At 42.0% G+C, this 26,674-nt stretch overlaps 4 protein-coding genes and 1 long non-coding RNA gene across 6 annotated transcripts; 3 read left to right on the forward strand and 2 right to left on the reverse strand.

The window, feature by feature from the left end:
• Positions 1 to 245: 245 nt before the first annotated feature.
• LOC120107030 (aspartyl protease family protein At5g10770-like) lies at positions 246 to 2,058 on the forward strand (the record flags this gene model as incomplete). The annotated part of the gene is made up of 2 exons (XM_039120180.1): positions 246 to 1,389; positions 2,054 to 2,058. Coding segments are annotated over 2 exons (1,149 nt in total), but the record flags the coding sequence as incomplete, so codon positions are not given.
• Positions 1,879 to 3,735, reverse strand: LOC120107032. Its single transcript, XM_039120184.1, has 7 exons — positions 3,672 to 3,735; positions 3,321 to 3,565; positions 3,034 to 3,237; positions 2,855 to 2,947; positions 2,657 to 2,758; positions 2,222 to 2,572; positions 1,879 to 2,121 (listed from the first exon to the last, which is right to left on the reverse strand). Exons 1-7 carry the CDS (start codon positions 3,691 to 3,693, stop codon positions 2,065 to 2,067), a joined length of 1,074 nt encoding a protein of 357 aa, XP_038976112.1. The 5' UTR covers positions 3,694 to 3,735; the 3' UTR covers positions 1,879 to 2,064.
• Positions 3,736 to 3,835: 100 nt separating this feature from the next.
• LOC120107035 lies at positions 3,836 to 5,424 on the reverse strand. 2 transcript variants are annotated; one of them, XR_005509005.1, is made up of 3 exons: positions 5,015 to 5,424; positions 4,348 to 4,422; positions 3,836 to 3,869 (listed from the first exon to the last, which is right to left on the reverse strand). It is a non-coding gene; the product is annotated as an uncharacterized LOC120107035 (long non-coding RNA). The 2 variants fall into 2 exon arrangements; XR_005509004.1 differs by having other exon boundaries at positions 4,348 to 4,428.
• A 9,038-nt stretch (positions 5,425 to 14,462) lies between these two features.
• On the forward strand, positions 14,463 to 17,601 carry LOC103697076 (aspartyl protease family protein At5g10770-like). Its single transcript, XM_008778852.1, has 2 exons — positions 14,463 to 14,526; positions 16,352 to 17,601. Exons 1-2 carry the CDS (start codon positions 14,463 to 14,465, stop codon positions 17,599 to 17,601), a joined length of 1,314 nt encoding a protein of 437 aa, XP_008777074.1.
• A 98-nt stretch (positions 17,602 to 17,699) lies between these two features.
• On the forward strand, positions 17,700 to 21,842 carry LOC103697075 (aspartyl protease AED1-like). Its single transcript, XM_039120181.1, has 2 exons — positions 17,700 to 17,719; positions 20,573 to 21,842. The coding sequence occupies exons 1-2, from the start codon at positions 17,700 to 17,702 to the stop codon at positions 21,840 to 21,842; spliced, it is 1,290 nt and encodes a 429-aa protein (XP_038976109.1).
• The last annotated feature ends 4,832 nt before the right edge of the window (positions 21,843 to 26,674 follow it).

Raw genomic sequence — 26,674 nt, forward strand, 5'->3', positions numbered from 1 at the left:
GTGATTAAATTTGAATAGATTTGGATTTTTTATCTGACGAAAACGTCAGAACTTAAACAGAAGAAGAATGTGAGTATGTGAGGATTCATGCAGACGTGAAGACGTGTACTTAATTAATCCTATATCGATTATTCGTCGAAGAGATTTTGGATGACATGACCCAAAAAAAAAAAAACAAAAACTTCCCACAGCTTGTACTAAGCCTCGGTCAAACCTAACACTAATTGGTATTTCCTTTTCTTTATTTTTTCCTTAACTTCTTAATTTCAGGGTCAAACCGGACCTTGCTGGCCGTAACCCACCGACACGGTCCCTGTTCACCAATCCCTAGCAAGACGCGCCCAACACTGGGTGAAATCCTGCGCCAAGACCAACTGCGCGTCAATTATCTCCAGCAAGTGGCATCACATGGCTCCAGAGAAACCCGGGTACAGGAATCCCAGACAAGCGTCCCGGCAAAACTTGGTTTTGCACTGGGCTCTGCTGAATACGTCGTGACGGTCGGCTACGGCACACCCGAGCAAAACCAGACTGTGGACTTCGACACTGGAAGTGACATCAGCTGGATCCAATGCCAGCCATGCCCGGCCTGCTACCCACAACAAGAAAATTACTTCAATGCATCTCAATCTTCTTCCTATGCTTCAATCCCCTGCAGCTCTCCCGAGTGCTCGCTGTCCTTCCAACATGCTTGCTCCAACTCTACCTGCATCTATGGCGTCACCTATGGTGATGGTTCCTCAACTGTAGGATACTTGAGCCGTGAAACGCTGACACTATCTCCTTCCGACAAGGTCTCAGGCTTCATTTTTGGGTGCGGCCAATCCAACAAGCACTTCATTGGAAAGTTGGCTGGGTTGATGGGGCTCGGTCGAGGCAATCTCTCTTTAGTGTCCCAAACATCTCAGAAATTTGGCAATGTATTCTCCTACTGTCTCCCACCTACAGAAAGCTCTGCAGGCTACCTGACATTTGGCGAGCCCGCGCCTTCTGCCGCCATTTCATACACACCGATGCATACCGATCCCACCTTCTACGTCGTTAATTTGACAGCAATAAGCGTCGGGGGCCAGCAGCTGGCGATCCAGCCTTCGGTCTTCTCGTCCGCTATGTTTATCCTAGACTCGGGAACCGTGATCACCAGGCTACCTCCCTCGGCCTATCAAGTCCTGAGGTCTGCTTTCCAGAGCTCCATGATGAATTACACAATGAGAAAGTCGTCTGGAATACTTGACACTTGCTATGATGAGAATGTGGATATCAAGCCGGCACCGGTTGCACTGCACTTCGAAGGGAATGTCACATTGAACCTCGATGATTCAGGCATCCTCTTTGATAACTGCCTAGCTTTCGCGGGAAATAAGAAGGACAGCGATGGAGGCATCATTGGTAACGTGCAGCAACGCACCACTACAAGAAAGATCATCTTTCCCGACGCTTTTTATAATCTTTACCGACGCTTATAAGCGTCGGCTAAAGTTCCCGCAACGCAAACAGAAGCGTCGCAAAAGCGTTGGCGATACCGGAGTGGCAATTGTTTTTGCCGACGCTACTTGAAAGCGTCGGAAAAAACAGGGCTTTCCCGACGCTAATGTAAGCGTCGGCAAAAACAAGATTCGCCGACGCTTTAAAGCGTCGGTAAAGCCCAAAGGAAGCCCAGAAAAAACTGGTCTTTCCCGACGCTAATAAAAGCGTCGGCAAAAAACAGCATTTCCCGACGCTTTAAAGCGTCAGGAAAGCCCAAAGTAAGCGCAGCTATGGGTTTTCACCGACGCTATAAAGCGTCGGCGATGGCGTGCAAGGCCGTGCCAAAGGGGGTTTTTAACGACGCTTTAAAGCGTCGGGAGTGGATTTTGTTTTAAAAAAAAAACAAAAGCGTATTAAAAAAGATATTATAGCAAATATGAACCTGCATTACATTTACATCAAGACAAACATACAGATCATTCGAAACATTCATATTGTCATATAAGATTAAATTTACATAAGTTTAGAATTACAATATATTTTGAAAAATATAAGAAAGATACATATAAAACTCATTAAATAACAGTCTAAAAAATATCAGGGACCGCATTCAGCCCCATCATCATCTCTGCGAGCTGTTGAAGTATCAGGAACCTAAAAAAAAAAAAAAACTTTAGAAGTTAGGAATATGAAAATTATTAACTCATGCAAAATAAGTAATAATTATGTATAGTCATCAAATACATATATTTACCTGAGGAGGGAGAAATCGCTGTAACATAGATAAAATATGCTCAAGCTGAGACTGCAAAGTTTGTTGGTTCTGCTTCAGCTCTGCCAACTCTGCCTGATGGCGATCCTTCATATCTTCAATTATTGCCCGAAGTCTACTAACTTCTGCATTGGTACTGCCTTCTTCAGCATTTCTTGTATACATGCCCACTGCAGACAACTGAGTGGGGGTAACTCTAACGCCATAACCCCTCACTCTACCATAACGCTCTGGGCCCAGTAATTCAGCGAGCACCTGAGCTTCGACATGACTGGTCGCGTCGGATGATGATGACTCTTCGACGCGCTCTGAAATAAGAGTTGTTGCCCTGTCCTATATATCTCAAAAGAAAAAGTCATATTAATGCATGCCAATAATAGAACTAATAAAAATATCATTGAAAGAGTGAATACATACAAATATATCTCTTGACTCCTCCCGAACAAAACTGCCATCTCTATGGGTGTGAGTCATCTTATAAAACTCCACCTTACCAGGCTCCCTCCCATTATTATCCATCTATAACAAAATGTATATTGGCAAGCTAGTTATCATGATACATGCTATATGATAGAACAGTTTAAAATGGTTTTAAAGAGTTGCAAAAAAACTTACGAATTCAGCTTTACGTCGAGCATAACTCATCGAGCCTGAAGTATGAGGAACAGTCTGAGAGGCTCGTGCAGCTCTACCTATGTTGGAATATGTCTTCCCAAAAAAAGAATAAACAATATAAATTTATAATCTAAATTATTAGTAAATACAATCTAAGGTATTGAAAAAATATACACAACCTGAGCTTTTTCCGAAAACCAATAGTGAACAAGCTCCCTCCACTGATGAGGGATTACATCAGGAGGACAAACACGGGCAACCTCCTCTTCTGTCATACCATCGTGCTTCCAGTCCGTCTTTAACTTGGCCCTATATTCTTTCCACTTGCGGTTGACGGACTTCAGCACCCAATCATGACTCTCTTTAGGAAGCAAAAACTTTTTCTACACCAAAGTAATTAAAGAATATTATAACAATGTTAAATTAAAAAATAAAATTGTGATAGTAAGCAAATTCAATTATTTACCTCAATAACTTTAAGAAGCTCAACCTTATACGAAGGAAGCATTTCATTCCATTTCGTATAGTTGAGCGGACACAACTGACCCTTCCGCGCAACCGATCCTAGAAAAGTCGATAAAATGCTTGCAGCCCTCTTGATAGGCTGCCCCAGTTCATTGCATTGGACGACGATTTTCTCATCCTCACGTAGGCCCCACACGTCCTGTGCTCGAGTGGGTCCTCGTGTCCTCCTCACTCTCCCCAGTCCATCTATAAAAATAAAATAAAATATACATTAATTAAAACATTAAAGGCAAATGATTTAATATAATTAGATTATAAGAAAAATTAATATATAAAATGTAAATCAAATTACCCTGGATGTGCACGTCATCCATGTCTGGACAATCAGCAGGTGGCACGTGCTCAGACTGAGACTCGTGCTGAGAATGGGACTCGTGCTGCTGGGACTCGTCGGGCTGCTGGGACCGCAAGGACTGATCGGAAGAAGATCCCACAGTTGTGTGCTGAAACTCAACATCTCTGAATCGTTTTCCTCGCGGCATGTTGTTACCTAGTATACACAAAAAGAAACAATATTAGTTAAATAATAAATAAAATCTAAATATTGATTGCCGTGCTCACCAATTCTTTGGTAAGATTGTTTTTGATGCTGAGCTGCTCGATACACTACCCATTGTTTACTCATGATATGTTAAAAATTCATGCAACTCTGAATCACAGCTCATTCTTGCATAAGAGCTTTTATTTCTCAGAAAGAAGGGTTGGAAACAGATGTTATAGATGCTAAAAGGAATGAAAGATTTTATTAATGTTTCGCCTTCTCCTTCGTATTGACCTGTGTGCTAGTGTTCTTGTTAATGCTATAAATCTTTTTAAAGCAAATTAGCAAGTATAAATCTTTCTAAATGATTTTCTCAAAAATCATTACCTAATGAAACAGAAGAAACATATCAGTAATCACATAACTGTCAAAATTGTCACGAGAGAGAAAGAGAGATGTAATTCATAAGTGCGGGAACAATGTATACCTGTTTACAAGTAGGGCAAGTATCACTCCTTTCATCCACTGAAGAATACACTGTATGTGCTGATCTTTATTGTTTCTGTTCCTAAAAGTGAGCATTCAGAATAGGGGACAAAGCAAGTCTCCAATATACAACTAAAGATGAGGCATGCTGTAGGTTTCTGAGAACCCCGTTTCCACATAGACTTTTGTTCCATTTCTACATTAGATGCTTTGTTGGAACCATTTCTCTTTATAAGAAAAAGAAGAAGAAAATTTAACAAATCTTGTGGAGCTAACAGGTTTGAACCATGAAATGGCGCCATACTTCGCTAATTTTTTTGTCTTAGGAGATGAGCTGTACCAAAAGAATGCAGATGGACTTCTCTTGAGGCTAAAATGAAATGAAACCAGACACTATTAATTTCCGGAATGAACTGCTAATTTGACTAATTGATAATTCAAATATCGATTGAAATCTTAAGAAATAAAATAGAAAATACTGGCTGATATTTTGATATTATCCTGAGCAACATACTAAATTAATAACCAAAAACCTCTGAAAATATTAAAACTTTATTTATGAAAAGAATGATTTTTTAAAGAATTAGACATCCCCTTGGAGACTGAAAATATTTTTACAACAGACTAAATATTTTTAAGTCAATGATATGCACTTAATAAAACTTCACCTGTTGCTCAGTTGGCTTTCCAATGGCTGCCTTCCCCATTCTCCTCAAGAAACAAAATGTCAAAGAATTAAGGAGATAAGTGCATAAATATGGAGATATCATAAAAACCCCTTTTATCCATCTGAATAGCTAGCATAGCACTTAAAGAAATGGGATGAAGGGAGAAATTAAAATCAAGTTACACCATCCTGATGATTAGAAAATGCTTAGTAGCTCTGTCATGGATCATCTTCCACTACCTACCTTCACCAACATTTTACCATGGACTATGTATGGTCCACAACATTATTGTCTTCCTCCCCTATACGTAAGTCCAGATGCAATAATAAGAGGCGCAAACAAAATTATGGTCAAAGATATCAGAACGGAATATATTTTCCAGATATAACATTAAGTTCAATTGTCTCAAATAAGACCTCAGCAATCAGTAATTTCAACCTCTTCATTCACTTCATCCACAGTAAGACGGTCTTCCCCAGCAATTCCTCACTAGGTGCTTGGCGAATGTCTGGAAAGGATCTCAATGTCATCACTTTATGTGCATGGTGAACTGCACCATAACATAGCACTATATCTGAATCATTAGTACAAGAACTGAAACACACCAAAGATGACGCAGGCATGCCGAATTTATTGACCATATAGATAATACCTGCTTTATCCACTGTTTATCAATCAGTCAGGAGTCAGGGCACTCTGAATGAAGTCATCTCTGTGATCTATTTTCATGAAACTCAGTACTCATTACTCACCTTATAGAGACATTGTCTTTACTCAATGTACAAGCAGCACCACACATTTTGGTGTACATTATTTTCCCTTGAATTCAGTGTTAACCTTACCAATATTATAATATGTCCTCATCAGTTAAAACTTCAAGAATAATGGTTGTTTTGTTGTCACAATCCCTTAGTTGCTTCCACAATGTTGAGACTCATCTACGCTTTACGACCTTTAAGATGTTATCATGTACTAATATGCATGTTTAGTAATTAGATGACACATCCCAACTATCAAATGCCTTGAACCCTTATAATAACACGCGAACAGCATCCTAGCATGTGAGGGTGAGTTTTGAAATCTGGCATGCACAAACCCTAAAAGGAAAGTTTATCTACTCAATTCATCAATGCAGGAAAGAACCCTAAAATCCAAGTCGATTGGCATGGATTACCAAAATTACCTCAAAAAATCTATTGAATTACCTCTTTCTCAGGCGGAGGGAGATGGGGCCGGCCGGTCGGCGCCGCAGAGGAGGAAGGAGGAGAGGAGGACGCGGACGGTCGCTCGGTGCCAGAGAGGAGGGAGGAGGAGAGGAGCTTGCCGTCGTACGTCGCTCAGCGCCGGAGAGGACAAGGGCCGCTCGCTCGTCGTCGGAGAGGACAAGGGCCGCTCGCTCGTCGTCGGAGAGAAGGGAGGAGGAGAAGGGGACAAGGGCCGCTCGCTCGTCGTCGGAGAGAAGGGAGGAGGAGAAGGGGCTAGGGCTTGATCGATCGGTCGGAATGCAAAATGAGGAGAAGGGGGCCGGCCGCTTGGTTTTGGTTGTAAATTTGACTTTGGACGACGCTTATAAGCGTCGTCTTAGACTGTGAGTACAATGACGCTAATAAGCGTCGTCTATTTCGTATGCTTTTCTATAAGAGTACGACGACGCTTATTAGCGTCGGCTATTCTTAAGAATTACCGACGCTTAATTAAAGCGTCGGTAAATGTCAGCGGCTTTCCTGTTTTTCCCGACGCTTCTCCCTAGCGTCGGGAAAAAAGCGTCGGGAAAGACCTATTTTCCTGTAGTGCACATTCGAGGTGGTTTATGATCTGGCAGCAGAGAAAATCGGGTTCCATCCCAATGCTTGCAAATGATAAGAACTATTCCCCTGCTATAAGTCTAGTAAATATCCATCGAATAATGTGGAGGGGTATTAAAGTGGAAGTAATCCCGTGTTAAGCTAAGCATTAGTAGAACTCATAGAATATTTTTCGAGTATCGGTGTGTCATGAGTCTTGGCTGCTAAGAAATAGTGAATAATTATGTACGAGTGAAGCCTATAGAATCTGTGAGATGTTCCTTGATAATGAAGGCTTTTCAAGGGGACTGGCAATGCATGCCTTGGTTTCACATGCCTCATTGGATGTCTTTGCTATGCTTAAGCCCAAGAAAAACATTCCTTTAAATAATGTCGCGTCCTCACCAGTACATGGAAAACCAGCGACTATTGCACCTTCCTTTAGCTTCATGAATGTACGGAAGTGAGGATACTCTAAGACGGCATCAAATTGTTATGATTACTCTTTTTCTTTTAATGAGTCATAAGGTAAACTCATCAATTAGCATCTAAGTACAGAAGCTCGCAAAGTTGCCAAGGAGCAAAGTCATACAGTTAATTTTATGATTACTATTTTTTTTTAGTACATCGGCTGCTCATAGGCGACCTAATTTGCAGCTCTATTCGTCTTTCAGTAGATATGCACAACCTGAAAGGCATCATACTCCCCCAATAGTCTCAGAATATTGACTAGAAGTGGATGATCTGCCTCCCACATCCCCTCCTGTAAAATCCATTCAATAATCTCCACTGAGTCTCCCTTTAGGATGATGCTCCTAGTCTTTAGCTTCCGCCTGGTGTAAGAGATTCCCTCCTATGCTGCCCTGAGTTCGGCTTTAGGAATAGATGCCTCAAATGTACACCGTCCCCCATAGCTATCAACCTAGAATAGTAGTCTTTGATCACAAATGCAACACCAACATAGCCGCCGCCGCCTGGCAGACTACCATCAAAGTTCACCTTCAGGTGGCCGAGAGGTGAAGGCTCCTAAGAAACAAGAATATATCAGGGTGTTGAGTGATTGTTGTTCCCCTATTTGATTTTGATGAGCCCAAAACACTTGAGCATATTTCATATTATACTAATGAATTCAAATGAGTGTTTCAGGAAAATATTGTTGAATATGCTAGAATAACTTAAAAATTGGTTCAAGGATTTTTAAACTCAACCTTTACTATGTTTGGAACCATTTCAATGTTCGCCCTGCACTCGAGCTGACACCGAAGACTCTCGAGTCGACTCTGGCACAAAGGCTGCTAACTAGCACGCCCTCGAGCCGACTCCCAGTTTGGATGAGTCGACTCCTGATGAATTGGCAGAAAGTAGGATTTCTAAGTGCAAAGCGCGAGTCGACTCCGACTGAGACTGAGCCGACTCTTAGAGCAAATACAGAGAAGTATTTTTTAAGGTACAGTGCCCGAGTCGACTCCATCTGTGGGCGAGTCGACTCCTGCGAAAAAACAGAAGACCAGCTTTCAAGCCAACTGATATCGAATCGTCTCTAACTAATATCGGGTCGTCTCCAACTAATATCAAGTCGACTCTAACTGTGGGCGAGTCGACTCCTGCGAAAAGATAGAAGTCTCGTTTTTAAGCCAACTGATATTGAGTCGACTCCAGCTATGGACGATTCGACTCCGACAAGAATGACAGAAGAATGTTTTCTACGGAACTGAGATCGAGTCGACTTCAGTGAAGGCCGAGTCGACTCCAAGGATCAAGTCTTTAAAGCTTCTGATAACGAGTCGACTCTAGCAAGAAAGATAGAAGGTCAGTTTCTGATACACTGAGATCGAATCGACTCCAACTGTGCTTGAGTAAACTCCAATAAGAAAAGACAGAAAATCAGTTTCTAGTATAATAAGATCGAGTCGACACCTGAAGGTCGCGAGTCGTCTCTCGCTTTTGGCGAGTCGACTCCTAAATGCGCAAGCCGTCCCCTGGAAGAAATGCCTAGGCAGTACTATTAGAGATACAGTGAGCGAGTCGTCTCCTGAAGAACACGAGTCGTCTCCAGTTTCAGCCGAGCCGTCTCCTAGTCGCACGAGTCGACTCCAATCTCAATGTCATATTGTCAAGCTGCATAATAATGTTAGAACGGCTCTCTTACTCTCTCTAACGGCTATTTTTCAAAAAGAAGAGCCTTGAAAAGTATATAAAAGGAGAAGGGAGACAAGAACAAAGCATCCATTTGAAGGGCATTCAAGTTTACATCTTCCTAAAAGAAAGTTTAGAGCCTTTTAGAAAAAGGAAAGAGGAGTAACTACGCTTACATTGATTTCAGAAGTACTCCTCACATTCAAGGCTTGATTATCTGATCCTCAACAATCGGGGCATTCAAGAGAGGATCCAGAAAAGGAGAAGCCACACCTTCCTTTAGCATAAAAATCTGTTTGAGAGCTTCTACCTTTCTCATATTATTTATATTATGATGTAACTTATATATTCTGATTTTGTTTCTTGATTCGATCAGGGGATTGAATCAAGGGGATTAAGGGTTGTTGATGAGCCAGTGTAAAATCAATGTTATTTAGGTTGTAGTTGGTAAGTTGGAAAAAACTACTAGGTTGGATTGTGAGCCCGGAAAAACAATCGGTTTGGTTCTAGTCGGTGAGCCTGTGAAAACCGACCGAGTTCGTCGTGATCTCGTAAAAATAACAAGTTAACACTACAAAAAAAAGGATATATTCCGGCGCTTTGTTTGGTCATTACCGACGCTTTTAAGCGTCGTTAGATTTCCTGCCAACACCCCCCAAAGCGTGGGTAAGACGTCGGGCAGGTGGGGGTGGGTGTAATTTATGCCGACGCTTTATGGACCGATGCTTAAAACCGTGGGGTTGTGTCGGACTGGGCCGACGCTTAACAGCATCGGCTTATCTTCGTTCTTGCCCGATGCTATAAAGCGTCGGTAAAGGCGTGCCAAATTTCGTGCCGCTTGCTATTGCCGACGCTTAAAAGCGTCGGCAATGGGGATTTTTTTTAAAAAAAATTTCGTCAAAGCAATTTTTCATACTGTATACATTAGATTCCAACAAAACAAATACATAAATCATATAGATATCAAAATGCACGTCACAAACAAAAACTTTTCATTCAAATTGTTCATATTATCATTTGATTATATTGTACTTCAAAAACACACTGAAAACATATATCTCAAATTCCTGAGTAAACAATCTACGATGTATCAAAGGTCGACGGCATCATCATCTCTACGAGTAGATGAAGTATCAGCAGCCTACAAGAAAAAAAAATACTTTAAAAACTAAGAATACGAAAGTTATCACGCTCATACAAGAATACATTATCATTACGTAAAATATTTATGTACATTTAGTTATTTACCAGAGGAGCAAATCTCTGCAAAAAAGATGAAATATGGTCTAGCTAATCCTGCAAAGATTGTATCTTCAACTCTTGGCTCTACTTCAACTCCTCCATATCGGTCCTATGACTCTGCCTCATCTCCTCTATCCTTGTCTTATATGACTGTTTTATCTATGCCATCTCTGTCATCAGACTATAAACCTCTACAGTGCTACTCCCTTGTCTAGCATCTTGGGTATATCGGCTCATTGTAGACAACTGAGTGGGGGTAACTCCGACACCATAACCTCTCACTCGACCATAACGTTTTGGGCCCATCAATTCGGCATAGACCTGAGCCTCGATGCGACTGGCCGCGTTGGATGATGATGACTCCCCGACGCGCTCTGAAATAAGAGTTGTAGCTCTTTCCAATATCTCTCTCAAAAAAAATAGTCACATTAATATTTTAAAAGAAGTAAAATTAATAAAAAAAATTGAACAAATAAAAAATGAATACATACAACTATATCTCTCGACTCGTCCTGGACAAAGCTGCCATCTCGGTGGGTGTGAGTCATTTTATAAAATTCTACCTCACCAGGCTCCCTTCCATGCTCTACTATCTACACATACGGAAAGTATATTGGCAAACTATATATCATAATACGTGCTGTATGTTAGTAAAGTTTCAAATAGTTTCACAAGAACTTAAAAATTCTTTTCTACGTCTCGCATAACTTTTCGAGCCTAAGTGTGAGGACTGCTTGAGATGCTCGTACAGCTCTACCAATATTAGAATATGTCTGCCAAAATAAAAGTACACAGTATAATATGATTAAATGTATATATTTGCAATCCATATTAATAATAAAGATAATATAATATATTGAAATAATATACATGACCTGTCCTCTTTCAGAAAACCAGCAGTGAACAAGCTTCCTCCACTGCTGAGGGTATACATCAGAAGGAGAAACACGATCAACCTTCTCCTCTGTCATACCCTCGCGCTTGAAGTCCGTCTTCAATTTTGCTTTATATTCTTTTTATTTGCGGTTGAGGGACTTTAGCACCCAATCATGGCTCTCTGAAGGGAGTACAAACTTACTCTACAACAAGATACAGAATGTTATAATAATATTAAACCTCAAAAGTAAAATTATGGTAGTAAGCAAATTAACATACAGGAGGTGTCAAATTAAAAAGAACAAATTTAATTAATTACCTGTATAAGTTTAAGAAGCTCAACCTTATACGAAGGAAGCATTTCATTCCACTTCGTATAGTTGAGCGAACACAGTTGACCCCTTGCGTGTAACCGATCCTAAAAAACTTGATAGAAGACTTCTAGCTCTATTGATGGGCGGCCCCCAATTCGCTGCATTGGATGATGATCTTCTCACCCTCATGAAGCTTCCACACATCCTTTGCTTAAGTGGGTCCCTATCTCGTCCTCACCGTCCCCTGTCCATCTATTAAAATTAAATAAAATATGCCTTAAAAAGTTGAAGACAAATATGAACATAAAATATAAGCTTTAAACCGAATTACCCTGGATCCGGAGCTCATCCTCCGGACAATCAGTAGGAGGCTCGTGCTGAGATCCTGACTCGTGCTGCTGGTGCTCACATGGCTGCTGGGACTACATGGACTGATCAGAAGTAGATTTCACTTGAGAATGCTGAAACTCCACATCACTATATCGTCTTCCTCGGAGCATATTGTTACCTGGTATGCACAAAAAAGAATCAATATTAGTTAAATGATAAATTTATGCTAAATGAATTGCTAATAAAAGAGAACATAATAACTCATTCAACGTATACATTATAAATATTACTTACCATTATGATCAAAAAATTCTCATTCAACATCCCTCCTAACCAAACTCGTTGGCGCATTTACTTCATCAGTTGGCACAACATTATAAGGCATACACTGAGTATAAGTATCATCGTCCTCCTCTTCCAACCTTCTTCCCATATCATACAAGTCTCTAGGTTTCGTCTTAATAACAAGAGACCAATTTATATCTTTTGAGTCTTGCACAAAAAACACCTGTCGAGCTTGAGATGAAAAAACAAATGGATCATCTTTCAATAACACACCAGTATGTATCAACTTTAAAAAATTTACAAGTGTGAATTCATTTATGTCTTGCCTCAAACTTCTAGGTGAGTTTATATCCATCCAATCACATCGAAATAATACTATCTTAAATTTTCTATAATAATCCAGCTCATAAATATCTGTTAGAGCACCATAAAAGTTTTTTCTGTCCGCCTCAACTATAACTCCACTATTTTGGGTTTTTCTAAATTTTTCATGCTCTTTAATATGAAATTTAAAACCATTTATAATGAACCCATCATATCTGTTGACAATATTATTCGGACCTCGAGCAATGGCTATTAACTCCTCAGAACAATTTCTCTACATCATTATTAGTACCTAAAAAGAATTATAGAAGTAATGATTAATTTCTCTTTATAAAAATTAAAAAAATGCCTAATATATTAGATATCTAAGCTGTTTGAAAAGACATTTTGGAAATAACTCAACCAACCATCGTTGCTCAATCCTTGGTGAAGGATGAATGTTATGGTTGAGACTTTGTTGAGCTATTAAAAATTCTCTGCACGATCAGAAAATCTTTAATTAAGTACCAATATTACATTCTCCTGATATGACAGTAAATTTAGATTTCAACTAACCATACTAACCTGTGAGACTCGGATATTATATCACTATGAAGTAAGACATAGCGATGTGCCTGTGACAACGATTTTTGATCAAGAACAACACTTTTAACTTTTTTCAAATCTCTTCCACCAGATGAGAACTTGTAAACATCTGCATTCTCTATAATATTATAATTTCTTTGAGGTTGATTGAAAACTATTTCAACACCTTCAAGATATCTCGAACAAAATATCAAACACTCCTCAGCAATATAACCTTCAGCAATCGAGCCTCCGGGATAGGCTCGATTGCGTACATAATATTTTAAGTGCATAAGAAACCTTCAACAATAAATTTTTAAAATAAATATCAAAATCAAACTGATTATTAAATATGGGCATTAGAGTTTAGAAAAATCACCTCTTAATAGGATACATCCATTGGTAGTGAACCGGTCCACCAAGTTTAGCTTCCGCTGCTAAGTGAATGAGTAGATGAACCATAATAGTAAAAAATTCAGGAGGAAAGATATTTTTCATATGGCATAGTGTGAGTGTAACATTAGACTCCAACTGATCAAGCTCCTTAGGATCAAGAATTTTGGAACATAATGCCTTAAAGAATAATGACAACTGAGAAACAATTGTGAAAACTTGTTTCGATGTTGACGATCTTAAAGTCAATGGAAAAATATCTTGCATCAAAATGTGACAATCATAACTTTTAAGATTTGAAAGTTTTTGCTCTTTGAGATTTACGTATCGTGAAATATTCGATGAGTATCCATCAGGATCCTTCATATTTTTCAGAACCGTTAGAAAAAACTCTTTCTCTTGAGTAGACATTGTATAACATGCAGAAGGTGTATAAAATTTATCATTGGCAAGCTCTTTCGGATGAAGCTCTTGTCTTATGCCCATATCTTTCAAATCAAGACGTGCTTTCAAGTTATCTTTGGTCTTTCTATCAAGATTTAACAATGTTCCATCAGGTTATCACAAATGTTCTTATCTATATGCATCACATCAAGGTTATGTCGAAGAAGATTATACTCCTAATAAGGTAAATCAAAGAAAATGCTCTCTTTTTTTTCATAGTTGTTTCTGTGTAGATGCTGTCATTGAGTCATCACCATTTTTCTGACCATATACGTTGTCTTCATTCTCAAAAAAGTTGTCATCATCCTCAGCAACCTCTGCTATTAATCCTTCATTCATTGTGCTGCCGACATGCTCCCTTCCCCTCTTCTTTGAACATTTGGGGATCTTACCTAGTATATAATTGGTGCCATACATTTGTCTAAAGACTTCAGTTCCAGTTAGTGGAATAGGGGCATATCGCAACTCTATGGTACCCTCTACAGGGGTCAATTTGGGTCCACAAAGTGAACATCTGGGACCTCCTACTAGATCCATTAAACTATGCAAAGAGAAAGAGAAAGAGAAAGAGAAAGCAAAGAGAGGAAAGAGAAAGAGAGAGAGAGAGAGGAGAGAGAAGGAAGAGAGGGCTCTTTTTTTCTACCCAAAATAGGGAAGAGCCCATTTTTCCTTTCTTTTCGGATTAAGGTTGTCGGCCGACCTAGCCCCGATGGCAGTGGCTATATGTAGCCTCCAACCGCAGCATCACCAACGACTATGGCCAGTCGGCACAAGGAAGAAGGGATGAAGAACCAAGAAATGATAAAGAGAATGATCCATGGTAACTTGGCCTAGATCCTAGCCGGTCCATTGACCGACTGCCATATAATCACAGAGGTCCTAGAAGGTGGTGAAGTTTGGCCCGAACCAGCGGCCAGCGGTGGTGAATGCAGAAGGACACCGAAATAGGGCACCCCTATTTTGGATGGATACTAGCAACTTGTCAGCTCAACTCAAGGCGGCGATGGCTAGGAGACCAGAAAAAGAAAGAGAGAGAGAGGTGAACGTTGTTTACCTTAGTTCAACGAGGTGTTCAGTGGCTTTTCCAACGGAGATCCAAGGAAGAGTTTCGGACAAGGAAACCCGAGATCGACGGCTGTTCCTCGAGTTATTGGGGATGGTATTCAGCGGAGCAAATGGAGGATCTTAAATAGATGAAATTCTAGAGTTTATGCAGTGTTTGGATCACCTTAGGACTCTCGGAGTCTTGGTTATATTGGGGGAGAAAGAAGACTCCAATCGGAGTCTTCTTCTCTGCCTCTCACGTGCAAGAGGGCGCGTTCAAGCATTAAGCCTAGGCCTCTTTGGGCCGGCCCACAAGCCCAAGGTGCTGAGCTACTACACACGGTCTAAGGTTGGCATTCTTTTAGTACTACTCGACCTGTCGGCCATGTACTTCGGCCTCCTAGCCCTATACTTTGACTTGCTGATGAAATATAGGTTCAGCCTGTTGGTTGAATATAACTTGACTTACTGGCTGAACACAACTTCGACTTGCAGGCCGAGTTCTCCGCCTGTATCTTAATAATTAATCAAAAATTGACATCCTTCTAAACCTCTTATTTAGTCTGCATAAGATATTTCTTTTGAAGATCTATTGCTATTTGGTCTATACTAAATAGCGTTTCGAGACTTAGTAGCTGGTCTATATATGTATTACAGTCATTGATTTGGATGTGGTGTAAGAAATATATAAATAAATTATCAGAAATAAATATTTAATTTAATTTTATTATAAGGATATTATTTTAAAAGTTGGCCAACCACCCATGATTCATTCAAGGATATTCCTTAGGTGACACCCAGATACTATCGGATCTTTAGCCATAAGATATGGTAACGGGATATCTAATGACAATCTTGTACCTGAGAAACAAGTTCAGCTGTTTCTATTTGAGCGTTTAGTGGCTTCTTAATAAAGTCGATCAATCTGATACCGTGCATATTAATTATATTTTATTTTAATAGAGAGACGAATCTTAACTATTTATTCTTTTTTATCCCATACGGATTCTAGTAAGCAACTTAGTAAACCCCATCCATTTAACCTTTGTGACCTTGTTCTTAGCTCCCTCGTCGAAGTGGAGATAACAAGCCCATAAATTCCTTGTGGCGCCCTGGCGTGCCATCCGAGGCCCGAGAAAATAATAGAAACGAGGTGTCGCCTTCCATCTCTTGCAAGTCTCAGACTATAAGACTTCTCCTGTTCTCTCCAATGCACTAAGAATGGTAATTAAATTCCAATGGCTCCCCTAAACTCCCTCTTCGTTTTGTTTCTCCTATCCTTTTCCCTTCTCTGTGGCGCTGCAGATGTTGACGGAGGCGAATCACAAAGCTTTCATATAATCAGCATCAACTCCTTCATAGCAAGAGCTGATTGCTCCCCATCATCCAGCTCACAAACAGGTTCGAAAATTAAGATGCTTTTATCAGTTCTTACCATATAATCAAGTAGTTTCTCGCTTTCTCCTCCGATAAAACTACCGTTTCTAATCCAGAAAAAATAGACAAGCTACTACGCATTCACTTATCTCACCTAGCAAGATAACAATTTTGGTGTGCAACACTGTCTGATGATTCCTCACAAATCACAATTTAATTTGCAGGATCCAACAACAGTCGCTTGACGGTCGTTCACCGCCACGGCCCATGTTCACCACTCGGCCGATGGAAGCACCTGAACCACCACCGTCTCCTCCGCCAAGACCAATACCGAGTCCAATCTCTCCACCACCGCCTCTCCTTCCCTACTGCATCCAAGCCAACGAAACTCGGAACCTCACTCGCCGGCGTGACAACCCCTTCCCGCTCCGGCATCCCCCTTGGCACCGGTAACTACATTATCACCGTCGGCTTTGGTACTCCCAAACGAGACTTCACCGTGATCTTCGACACCGGCAGCGACCTCACCTGGATCCAGTGCGAACCTTGCGTCAAGTGCTACGCTCAAAATGAGACGCTTTTCGACCCATCTCAGTCCTCCACCTACTCCAACATTCCATGCAGCTCCAGCGACTGCTCGCTACCCAGCGGTCAAACCGACTGCGACTCATCTAATGATTGCCGCTACGTAGTCGAGTATGGCGACAGGTCCTCCTCAGTGGGAATCTTAGCTCAGGAGACCCTTACGTTGACACTTTCCGACGTGCTAACAGATTTCCGGTTCGGCTGCGGGGGGGAGAATGAAGGCCTCTTTGGCCGTGCCGCCGGACTAATTGGCCTTGGACGCGGCGAGGTGTCATTGGTGTCGCAGTCGGCTGAGAAGTACGGAGGAGTCTTCTCGTACTGCCTCCCATCCCGCTCTAGCTCGACAGGCTACTTGATGCTGGGAGCTGCCACGCAGACACCTAATATCAAATTCACCACAATGCCAACAGAGTCATATGCACCATCGTTTTACTTCGTCGAGCTAACCGGATTAACCGTCGGAGGAAGAGATCTTTCAATAGCATCGTCGGTGTTTTCTAATGTCGGGACTATCATCGACTCCGGCACCGTCATCACGCGGCTTCCAATGCAGGCCTACACCGCCCTTCGCTCGGAATTCCGGCAACATATGACCAAGTATCAGTTGGTGCAGCCATTCGTGATATTGGACACTTGCTACAACTTCACTGGGTATAACCACATCACAATACCTGCGGTGGTTCTGCAGTTCAGTAATGGGGTTAGCCTTTATGTCGATGCCTCAGGGATACTCTACTTTGCAAGCCTCTCGCAGGCTTGCCTCGCCTTTGCTGGCAATGATGATGAGAACGCTGTGTCCATTGTTGGGAACATGCAGCAGCGGACGTTCAATGTGGTCTACGATGTGCCCAACGGAAGGATTGGATTTGGTTCTGGAGGCTGTGGTTGATTAAATTAGCACGAATGTAGTGAATTAACTGAGATTAGACGAGTGGATAGAAAGACAGGAAGAAATAAAGCAGGGTGGGTTGTTGGAATAAGCGGGGGATGGTAAAACTGGGACCCTGGTAATCTTGATTTCATGCTCTTCCATTAAGGAGTCTTAGAGCTAAAGAAAATAAAAGGAATTACAATGGAATAAGGAATTGCAAAGGTTACAGCAAGAAAGTTTCTTGTGGCACTTGAATTCCGGACATGTAGATGTAAAACCCCCTAGTTAAATTTTTTTTAGCAAAACAGTGGCTCGTATTCTTTTAACTCTCTCTCAGGCTGAAACTGCTTATATATAGTTTGGCCTAGACTAATATCATGCTTGTGGTAATTAGTTAAGGATATAATCCACCCAGAGAACGAGTAGAAGGAGAGACGCAAAATGAGCTCCATGTATCTAGCTTGGGCACATCATAGTGAAATCGTGCATTACCCTATCAGCATTTATTCCAATAATGAAAGTGTTAAACATACATACCCTGTAGATGAAGGTAGTTCATGCATGTTACGAGCCATACAATCCATGGTCTCATAGTCAGCCTTTTATCCAATTCCCATAAACCACGTAACTTAGTTTGAGGAGTTTGCTCAGTATCTGAGATAGGTTTTACCTGCATGTGTAAGTTTGAGCATTATCATTCCCAAAAACATCTTGATTTCAAACTTGAACAAGAAACCTGGAGATTTTGCAGGGTTGTCGATGAAATACTATTAGTATGTCCCATTTCAGCAGTTATTGAATCCCTCAGAAACGGACAATAGGACAAATATAATCTAGTTTAATTTTATATTAGTTTTGTGAGCATCCATGCAGGCGTATTTTTAATCGTACATCGGTTATTCGCTAAAAAGATTTTAGGTATTTATAGATGATTGAAGAACCTAAATAATATCTTTTGGCTAGTCTTTTGAGATGAGGCTCTGAGTTGTTACAAATTTAACATAATCTGTCAATGTTAACATTGTGACTCCTCTGAGATTTTTTTTTTTTTTTGAGAAATTGCTGATTTCAATGACAAAACAAATGTATGAATTAACTAGTCCAACAGGTTGCAACTTACAACCAAATAGTAGCAACATGTTGATATGGTTCGATGTGTATGATACATGTGGAGATAATCCTGATTCATGGAAGTGGTGAATTTAGACGAAATCAGAAAGCTTTCAGCCTATGGATGATCTTGACGGTCTACTTCTAGGTTGTGCATAGACTTGTTCATAGATCAGACAGCCTATCCGGGCCCGAAACCTTTTAGACGGGCATGAGTCAATATTTAGGCCCGTTCGGCCAAGCTAGGCCTTAAAAAATAAGTCTGCTGAATAAACGAGTCGGTCTCCAGCGTCGGCATTAAAGCGTCGCCTAAGCTCGATGCAACCTATTTTTTTTTAAAATTTTGCTTATGTTATTTGGCTATGTTTGATGTGTTTGTAGATTTAACGGACAGTTATTGTTGATATACGTATTTAATGAGATAATAAACATATTGTAGGCCGTTTATAATACTTAATTATTTATATTTATTTTTTGAAATATATTTCATAATACAGAAGTCTGAGCAAGAGCCGGCCAGGCTCAGGACTAAGAAAATTGAGGCGACCAGGCCCAGCCGGCCCATGAAAGGGTCTATTCGTGCAACTAGAACACCAAAATGCTACTTCGTACTCACTAATATAAGTTTTCAATCTGTGTAACAGTAAAGTCATCTGCAAGATTAATGCCATCAAGTAAGTTTGGAGGATAAGTATTACGTATTCCCAAGTATTGGATAGGTTACATGACCCAGGGGCTTGTCTGTCTTCCAAAACAGAAACCAAATTCGGTAATAATTGTTTTGGTGATGTTAGCTGCACACACCCAATTCTTCTTCAGATAACATACTTAAATTCAGACTACAGATATACCATGTGGAGGTTCTTCTTGTTAGACGACAAAAGATAGATTAGATGTTTCTTAAAACAATATAATTAAAAAAAGTGTATAAATTGCTGAGTTAAATAGAATAAGTATCATATACAATAGCTAAGGTTTGGGAGGATGTTCCATTCCTCTACGTTAGAAGCCACGCGCACAAAACAAAGCCTTGTTTCCTTGTTTACTCGGTCCTATATTTTGGCAATAAAAGCCCATCATGATAAGCAACGCCACAGCATCCAACGCCTCTTTCTCCCTCCGTGGCGATGCTGACAAGAAGGCCGGCCTCAAAATTAGGAGGAAAAAATAGTACCAAAGCCGACTTCGAAAGTTTACTCAATAAGGAAGTTGATAAGAAAGTAAAATCCCCATGTCTAGGTGCCTTCCATACCATTAAGAAAACCTAGCTAGATTTTGTTCTTCTAATCATAGATAAGACGTACCTTACTAGGAGAAATGGAACGGATTCTTTTTCCTTTTATGATATATATAGACGGCTTCCTTCCGTAAACAACGAACGTCTCTTCGAGGAGGACATGGCCCCCCTTCCTAAGCTCTTGTGCTTGCTCACATTCTTCAGTCTCGTTTGCCATTGTTCGCATGCCAATGGAGGAGAGACGCAACACAGCTTCCATTCCATCGACATCAGATCCTTAATTCCATCCGCCATCTGCTCCTCATCCGCTGGTGCGACAAGTTAAACTTCAATTTCATTCACTAATATCTAAGGTTGCTTGCATTGCTGATTGTATGTACCTGGATTTCTAAGTCCACAAGCTTGCTCATTTATCCGAACCTAGATAGAGTTTGACTGAAATTGGAGGAATATGCAATGAGACTAATAGAAGTTGGAACCATAGAAATTCCTGAAAAGTTAAATTATGTCAAATAAATATTTGAGCTGTTGCATGCTAATCATCAGTTATCTTAAAATATGAGAAACATTTATAGTTGAGCTTTTGCATGCTAATCATCGATTACATGTACTTCAAATTTTAAGATGCTTACTAATTAGTAGTGATCCCTCTGGCGTTTCTGCGCAAACTCTTGCAGCATCCTCTGGTAATAGGCTGACGGTCATTCACCAGGACGGCCCCTGCTCGCCCATCATCAACACGAGGCAAAAGCTGAACCACAGGCAGCTCCTCGGCCGTGACCAAGCCCGGGTCATTTCCCTCCACAACCGGATATCCACTGCTTCCAGGAAGGATAAATCGGCGGCCGGCGTCACGGTGCCCGACCGTGTTGGCATCTCGTTCAGCACCTTAGACTACATCGTGACCGTGGGCTTCGGCACTCCCAATAAGTATTTCTCGGTGATCTTCGACACTGGCAGCGACATCTCGTGGATCCAATGCCGGCCATGCGCCGGCGGGTGCTACTCGCAGAATGAGACGCTCTTCGACCCATCCCAATCCTCTACCTATGCCAATATATCATGCAGCTCAGCCGTCTGCCTCTCATTCGGCTCAGATTGCGATGCATCATCGACTTGCATCTACGCTGTCCAATACGGTGACGGTTCGTACACTGCTGGCTTCCTTGCGCAGGAGACCCTCACCTTGACGTCCTCCAACGTGCTGAAAAACTTCGAATTCGGGTGCGGGGAGGAGAACAAAGGCCTCTTCGGAAGCGTCGCCGGGCTGGTAGGCCTCGGCCGTGGCGAGGTGTCATTGGCATCGCAAGCAGCACAGGAATATGGCGGAGTCTTCTCCTACTGCCTCCCGCCGCAGGTCAGCTCGACCGGGTATCTGACACTGGGAGCCAGCGGGCCGGCCCCCAACGTCAGATTTACGCCGATGCTCACCGAGCCGGCGGCACCCTCCTTCTACTTTGTTGAACTAATAGGGCTAAGTGTTGGAGGAAAGAATTTATCGATACTGCCGAGCACCTTCGCAGATACCGGGACTATCATCGACTCCGGCACGGTGATCACCCGCCTTCCATCGTCGAGCTACTCTGCACTTCGTGATGAATTCAGGCGGCAGATGGCAAACTATTCCATGGCGCCTCCACTGTCAATATTTGATACTTGCTATAATTTTACTGGAGTTGGCTCGATATCATTGCCTTCGGTTGGTCTAAGATTTAGCGGCGGAGTGACGCTCGATGTCGATCCTTCGGGCATACTATATATTGCGAGCATCTCGCAAGCATGTCTAGCGTTTGCTGGAAACAGCGATCCGAGCTCGATCTCCATCATTGGCAACATGCAGCAGCGGACGTACGACATTGTTTATGATGTTGCCAGGGGACTGATTGGGTTCGGCGCTGGAGGCTGCAGCTGACGGATGGATATGGTAGTTATGACTTCTGATTGATGAGCCAATCTGGTAATCAAAAAACAAGAATAATGAAGCGCAGGAGTGATGCGCAGATGTAACAGAATAACGTGGACAAACTTACTTACTACTGCTATGTTTACGGAAACTGTTATCTTTATGCCAGTCAGTAATAGACCTTTCAGCTACCGTGCCTATGGTTGATTCCCAGTGGCTCTCTTGTGTAGAAGTTCTGAAGAAGATAGAAGTAGAAGGAAAAGATCTGATGGTAATTTTATTCTACTATATCAGTCTGATCATCTCCTTACATTTATATAGGCTTCTTACAGGAGTAATAGAGCCGAGCTGTTTTACTAACAGCCTGTAACGGAATCTGTTTGAGAGTTGTTACAATACCAGAACTCCGTTATGTTTGTTTAGAGACATGTGGGCGTTTCAGACATGAAACGTATTGGTATGCTGTTCCGGTGAGTATGCTGTGATGGAGAGTTTAGAAGCCGGTGTGATGCACCCAGGGATGTGTGCATTAATACCCCCCCTCAAGCTGAGAGTGCGGGAAGGACTCTGAGCTTGGAACGTAATAGAGAGTGCCTGGTGATGGGAAGGGCTTTCGTAAAGATGTCTGCGGGTTGATCCTGAGTGGAGATATGAGCAAGACAAATTTCTTTGGTCTGAACCTTCTCTCGCACGAAGTGATAGTCAACCTCGATATGTTTGGTGCGAGCATGGAAGACTGGGTTCGTTGCCAGGGTGAGAGCTGAGATATTATCACAGCTGAGAGCAGTCGGTGTGGGAACAGAGATCCTGAAATCATGTAACAGGCGACGAAGCCATATGATCTCAGTTGCTGTGGTAGCAAGGGCTCGATATTCAGCTTCAGTAGATGATTTGGCCACTGTGGGTTGTTTCTTAGCATGCCATGAAATGAGATTTGAACCAAGAAAGATGCAGAATCCAGTGGTGGATCGACGATCTGAGGTGTCTCCTGCCCAATCTGAGTCGGAGAAAGCAGAGAGGACTAGGGAGCTTGGTTCGTAGTGTAGAGAGTAATCCAGTGTGCCCTTGACATATTGGAGAATCCTTTTCGGCATGTGGAAGTGAACTTGGAGGGGACGATGCATGAATTGGCAGATGAAATTTACTGCAAATGATATGTCTGGTCTGGTGATTGTAAGGTATTGAAGTGATCCTGCTAGGCTTCTGAATTGCTCTGGATCTGAAAAGGCTTCAGACTCTTTGGTGAGTTGTGATTTGGTGGGCAGTGGTGAAAGCACCGGTTTGCAATCTGACATGCCAGCCCTTTGCAGGAGATTGTGAGCATATTTAGTCTGGTTGAGAGCTACTCCAGACTGTGAGTAATTGGCTTGAATTCCTAAGAAGTAGGAAAGAGTGCCAAGGTCTTTGAGTTTAAACCGACTTTGGAGCTGTAAGATAAGCTTGTGAATAGCAGCAGTATCAGTCCCTGTGATGAGGATGTCATCCACATATACTAGAACATAGATGGCATCTTCTTGTTGATGGGAAATTAGGAGCGAGGGGTCAGCGGTACTAAACTGAAAACCCAGTTGGAGGAGAAAGGAGGTAAAGGTTGCAAACCACTGCCGAGGGGCTTGTTTCAGCCCGTAGATCGCCTTCTTGAGTTTGCATACATGATCACTGCGTAGGGAATCTACAAATCCCTAGGTTGCTCCATATAGACATTTTCTTCCAATTTGCCATGCAGAAATGCATTAGACACATCAAGTTGCTGTATTGACCAATTGTGTGTTAATGCCAAAACGATTAGAACTCTAATGGTTGGAAATTTTGCCACCGGACTGAAGGTTTCAAGGTAATCAATACCATATTGTTGTTTGAACCCTTAAGCTACTAGTCGTGCTTTATGTCTTGCGATAGAGCCATCAGAGTTGTATTTGAGGCGATATGTCCATTTGCATCCAAGAATAAGTTGATCCGGGGTTCTGGGTACTAGTTCCCATGTATCTTGCTCAATCAATGCATTGAACTCTTGTGACATGGCAGCCCTCCAGTTGAGAATCTGTGTTTGCAGAACTAAAGCATGTAGGTTCTATATTGGTGACTGAACTGAGCAGGGAAGTGATCCGTTTGGGCTTTAAGGAACCAGTTTGGAGTCGGGTTATCATATGGTGACGTCGTTGCGGAAGAGTAGGCAAAGTTGGCGCAGGTGAAGGTCTGGCAGATGATGGTGGCGAAGAGATAGGAGGAGTGGGCAGCGGAGGAGGGCTGGAGGAAGTATGTGGTGTAGAGTCTGTTGCTGGTTTGATGGTGTGGGATGTTGCTGAGGAAAGGTTGGAGGGAAGAATTGAAGCAGGAACTAGAAGGGGAGGAGGTAATGCGACAGATGGGAGAGGAGATGAATGCACTGTATGAGAAAATGGAAAAAGAGTCTCATGAAATATAACATGACGAGAGATGATTATTTTGCCAGTTTTTGAATTGTAGCATCTGTATGCTTTGTGTTGAGGGGAGTAATCGAAGAAAATACAGGGCGTGGATCGTGGAGAGAGTTTGTTGCTTGTGTGTGGTCGAAGCCAGGGAAAGCATTGGCAGCCGAATGGTCTAAGAAAGTTGTAATCAGGTAGTTTATGAAATAACAGCTCATAGAGAGATTTATGCTTGAGTAAGGGGGTTGGTAGGCGATTGATCAGAAAAACGGCAGTTAGCAGTGCATCTACCCAAAATTTGGTGGGAACGGAGGAATGAAGGAGGAGGCTTCTGACCATCTCCAGTATATGGCGATGTTTCCTTTCAGCGACCCCGTTCTGTTCAGGGGTGTAGGGTGATGACATCCGGTGGATGATGCCTGAGGAGATAAGGAGCTGCTGAAATTGTTTGTTGAAGAATTCACCTCCACCATCAGATCTGAGAACTTTGATGGAGGTAGTAAATTGATTTTCAACAAAAGACTTAAAGTGTACAAAGCAAGAAAATACATCTGATTTAGACACCAAAGGATAGACCCAGCTGAAGCGGGAGAAATCATCTACAAACAGGACATAGTAACGAAAACCAATGCCAGAGGATGGGGAGGTAGGACCCCAGACATCCGAGTGTATTAACTCTAGAGGTCGAGTTGAGGAGATGCCAGCATATTGAAATGGTAGTTTGTGACTTTTCGCCATGCAGCAAGATGAACAAGCAGCAGTAGACTTGATAAATCCTCGAAGTGGAGTGCGTTTGGCAATTTGGGAGATAACTGATACCGCCGGATGACCGAGACGACTGTGCCATGAGATAGAGGAGGGAAGTGTTGAGAGAAATGCTGTGGACGAAGATGTTGGTGGTGTATGACATTGTTCGAAGGTGAATGGAATTTTATATAAACCTTCAGTGCAGCAGCCCTGAAAGAGAATCCGATTGGTGTTCTTGTCCTTGATGGTACAACCAGTGGAGTCAAAGATAAGAACACAATTGTTATCAAATGCTAACTTGTGAACGGATAGCAAATTATGAGAAATGTGTGGCACATGAAGAATTTGAGAGAGATGAAATGTGTGAGTTGGAGTAGGGAGAATACCAGTACCAGAATGGCGGATGGGAGTTGAGGCACCATTGCCCACAATGACCTGCTCAGTACCAGAAAATTGTGCCGGTTGATGTAGGTTGGATAGGTCTGGTGTTAAATGAGCTGTTGCACCACTGTCCATAATCCATTCTCCTGAGGATGAAGTAGAAGAAGGTGTTGTGAAGAAGGCCTGATGTCCAGTTGGCTGAGGATTCTTACTGGGGTAATTGATATCCATTCGATACCAGCAGTGAAGCGCGGAGTGACCCCGCTTACCGCATATTTGGCATTCAATGGAGGACTTGCCTTCTCTGATGCGTCCTTGGTTCATCCATGACCCAGATCTTTGAGGTAGTCTGGCGCGACCTCCTCCTCTGAGCATAGTGGGAAATCGACCACTGCGGCCTCTTCCATGAATTGCAGAGAGAGCAAGGGTGGGTGCAGATATTGTCTCATGTTTCTCCTTATTGCTTAGAATGATTTCTTCACTGCAGAGGAGGGCATACAGTTCATCTAGAGTGATTTGAGAGGGACGTGTCCGGATTGCAGTTGCAAACGAATCATAAGATGGCGGAAGCCCATTGAGAACATGAAGAATGATGTCTTCTGGATCTATCTTCGATCCGGCAGCAGTCAGTGCATCAACCTTAGTTCGGATGTCATTTAAGTATTGAGACATTGAGAGATCTAATTTCCTGACGTTGTGGAGCTCATTTTTGAGTTGGATGATATGGGAACGTGTGGCAGAATTCAATCTGCAGTCGAGCACAGCCCAGATTTGATAACAATTATCCAGATTGATGACATATGGAAGAATAGAAGGGGAAATAATGGAGTTCAGTGCAGTGGCAAGAAATTGATCTGTGAGAATCCATGTGTCATATGTTGAAGAATTTGGAGTTTGTGTGGAGGAACCATCAAGAAAGCCGAAAAAACCAGCTGCTTTAAAGATTCTTGTGACTTGAGATCTCCATGTGAGAAAGTTATCTGATGCAAGAGGAGTTGGTACCAGGGATCGAATTTGATTGAGAAGAAACTTCAGCTTGGGTGGGATTACTTGATCATCCCGAGTATGAGTACCTTCAGCAATGCCTTCAGCATTAACAGATCCCGGTGAAATCATGGGTAATCTGACTTCCAGATTAATTGACTGGGCTGACATTGGCAATTATGAGGCTCCCATCAGGAGAAGAGGTTTGAGAGATAGAGATGGATCTTCCGCTCTGATACCATGTAGAAGTTCTGAAGAAGATAGAAGTAGAAGGAAAAGATCTGATGGTAATTTTATTCTACTATATCAGTCTGATCATCT

This window comes from Phoenix dactylifera, unplaced genomic scaffold (genome assembly GCF_009389715.1).
Source record: "Phoenix dactylifera cultivar Barhee BC4 unplaced genomic scaffold, palm_55x_up_171113_PBpolish2nd_filt_p 000734F, whole genome shotgun sequence".
Lineage (NCBI taxonomy): Eukaryota > Viridiplantae > Streptophyta > Magnoliopsida > Arecales > Arecaceae > Phoenix > Phoenix dactylifera.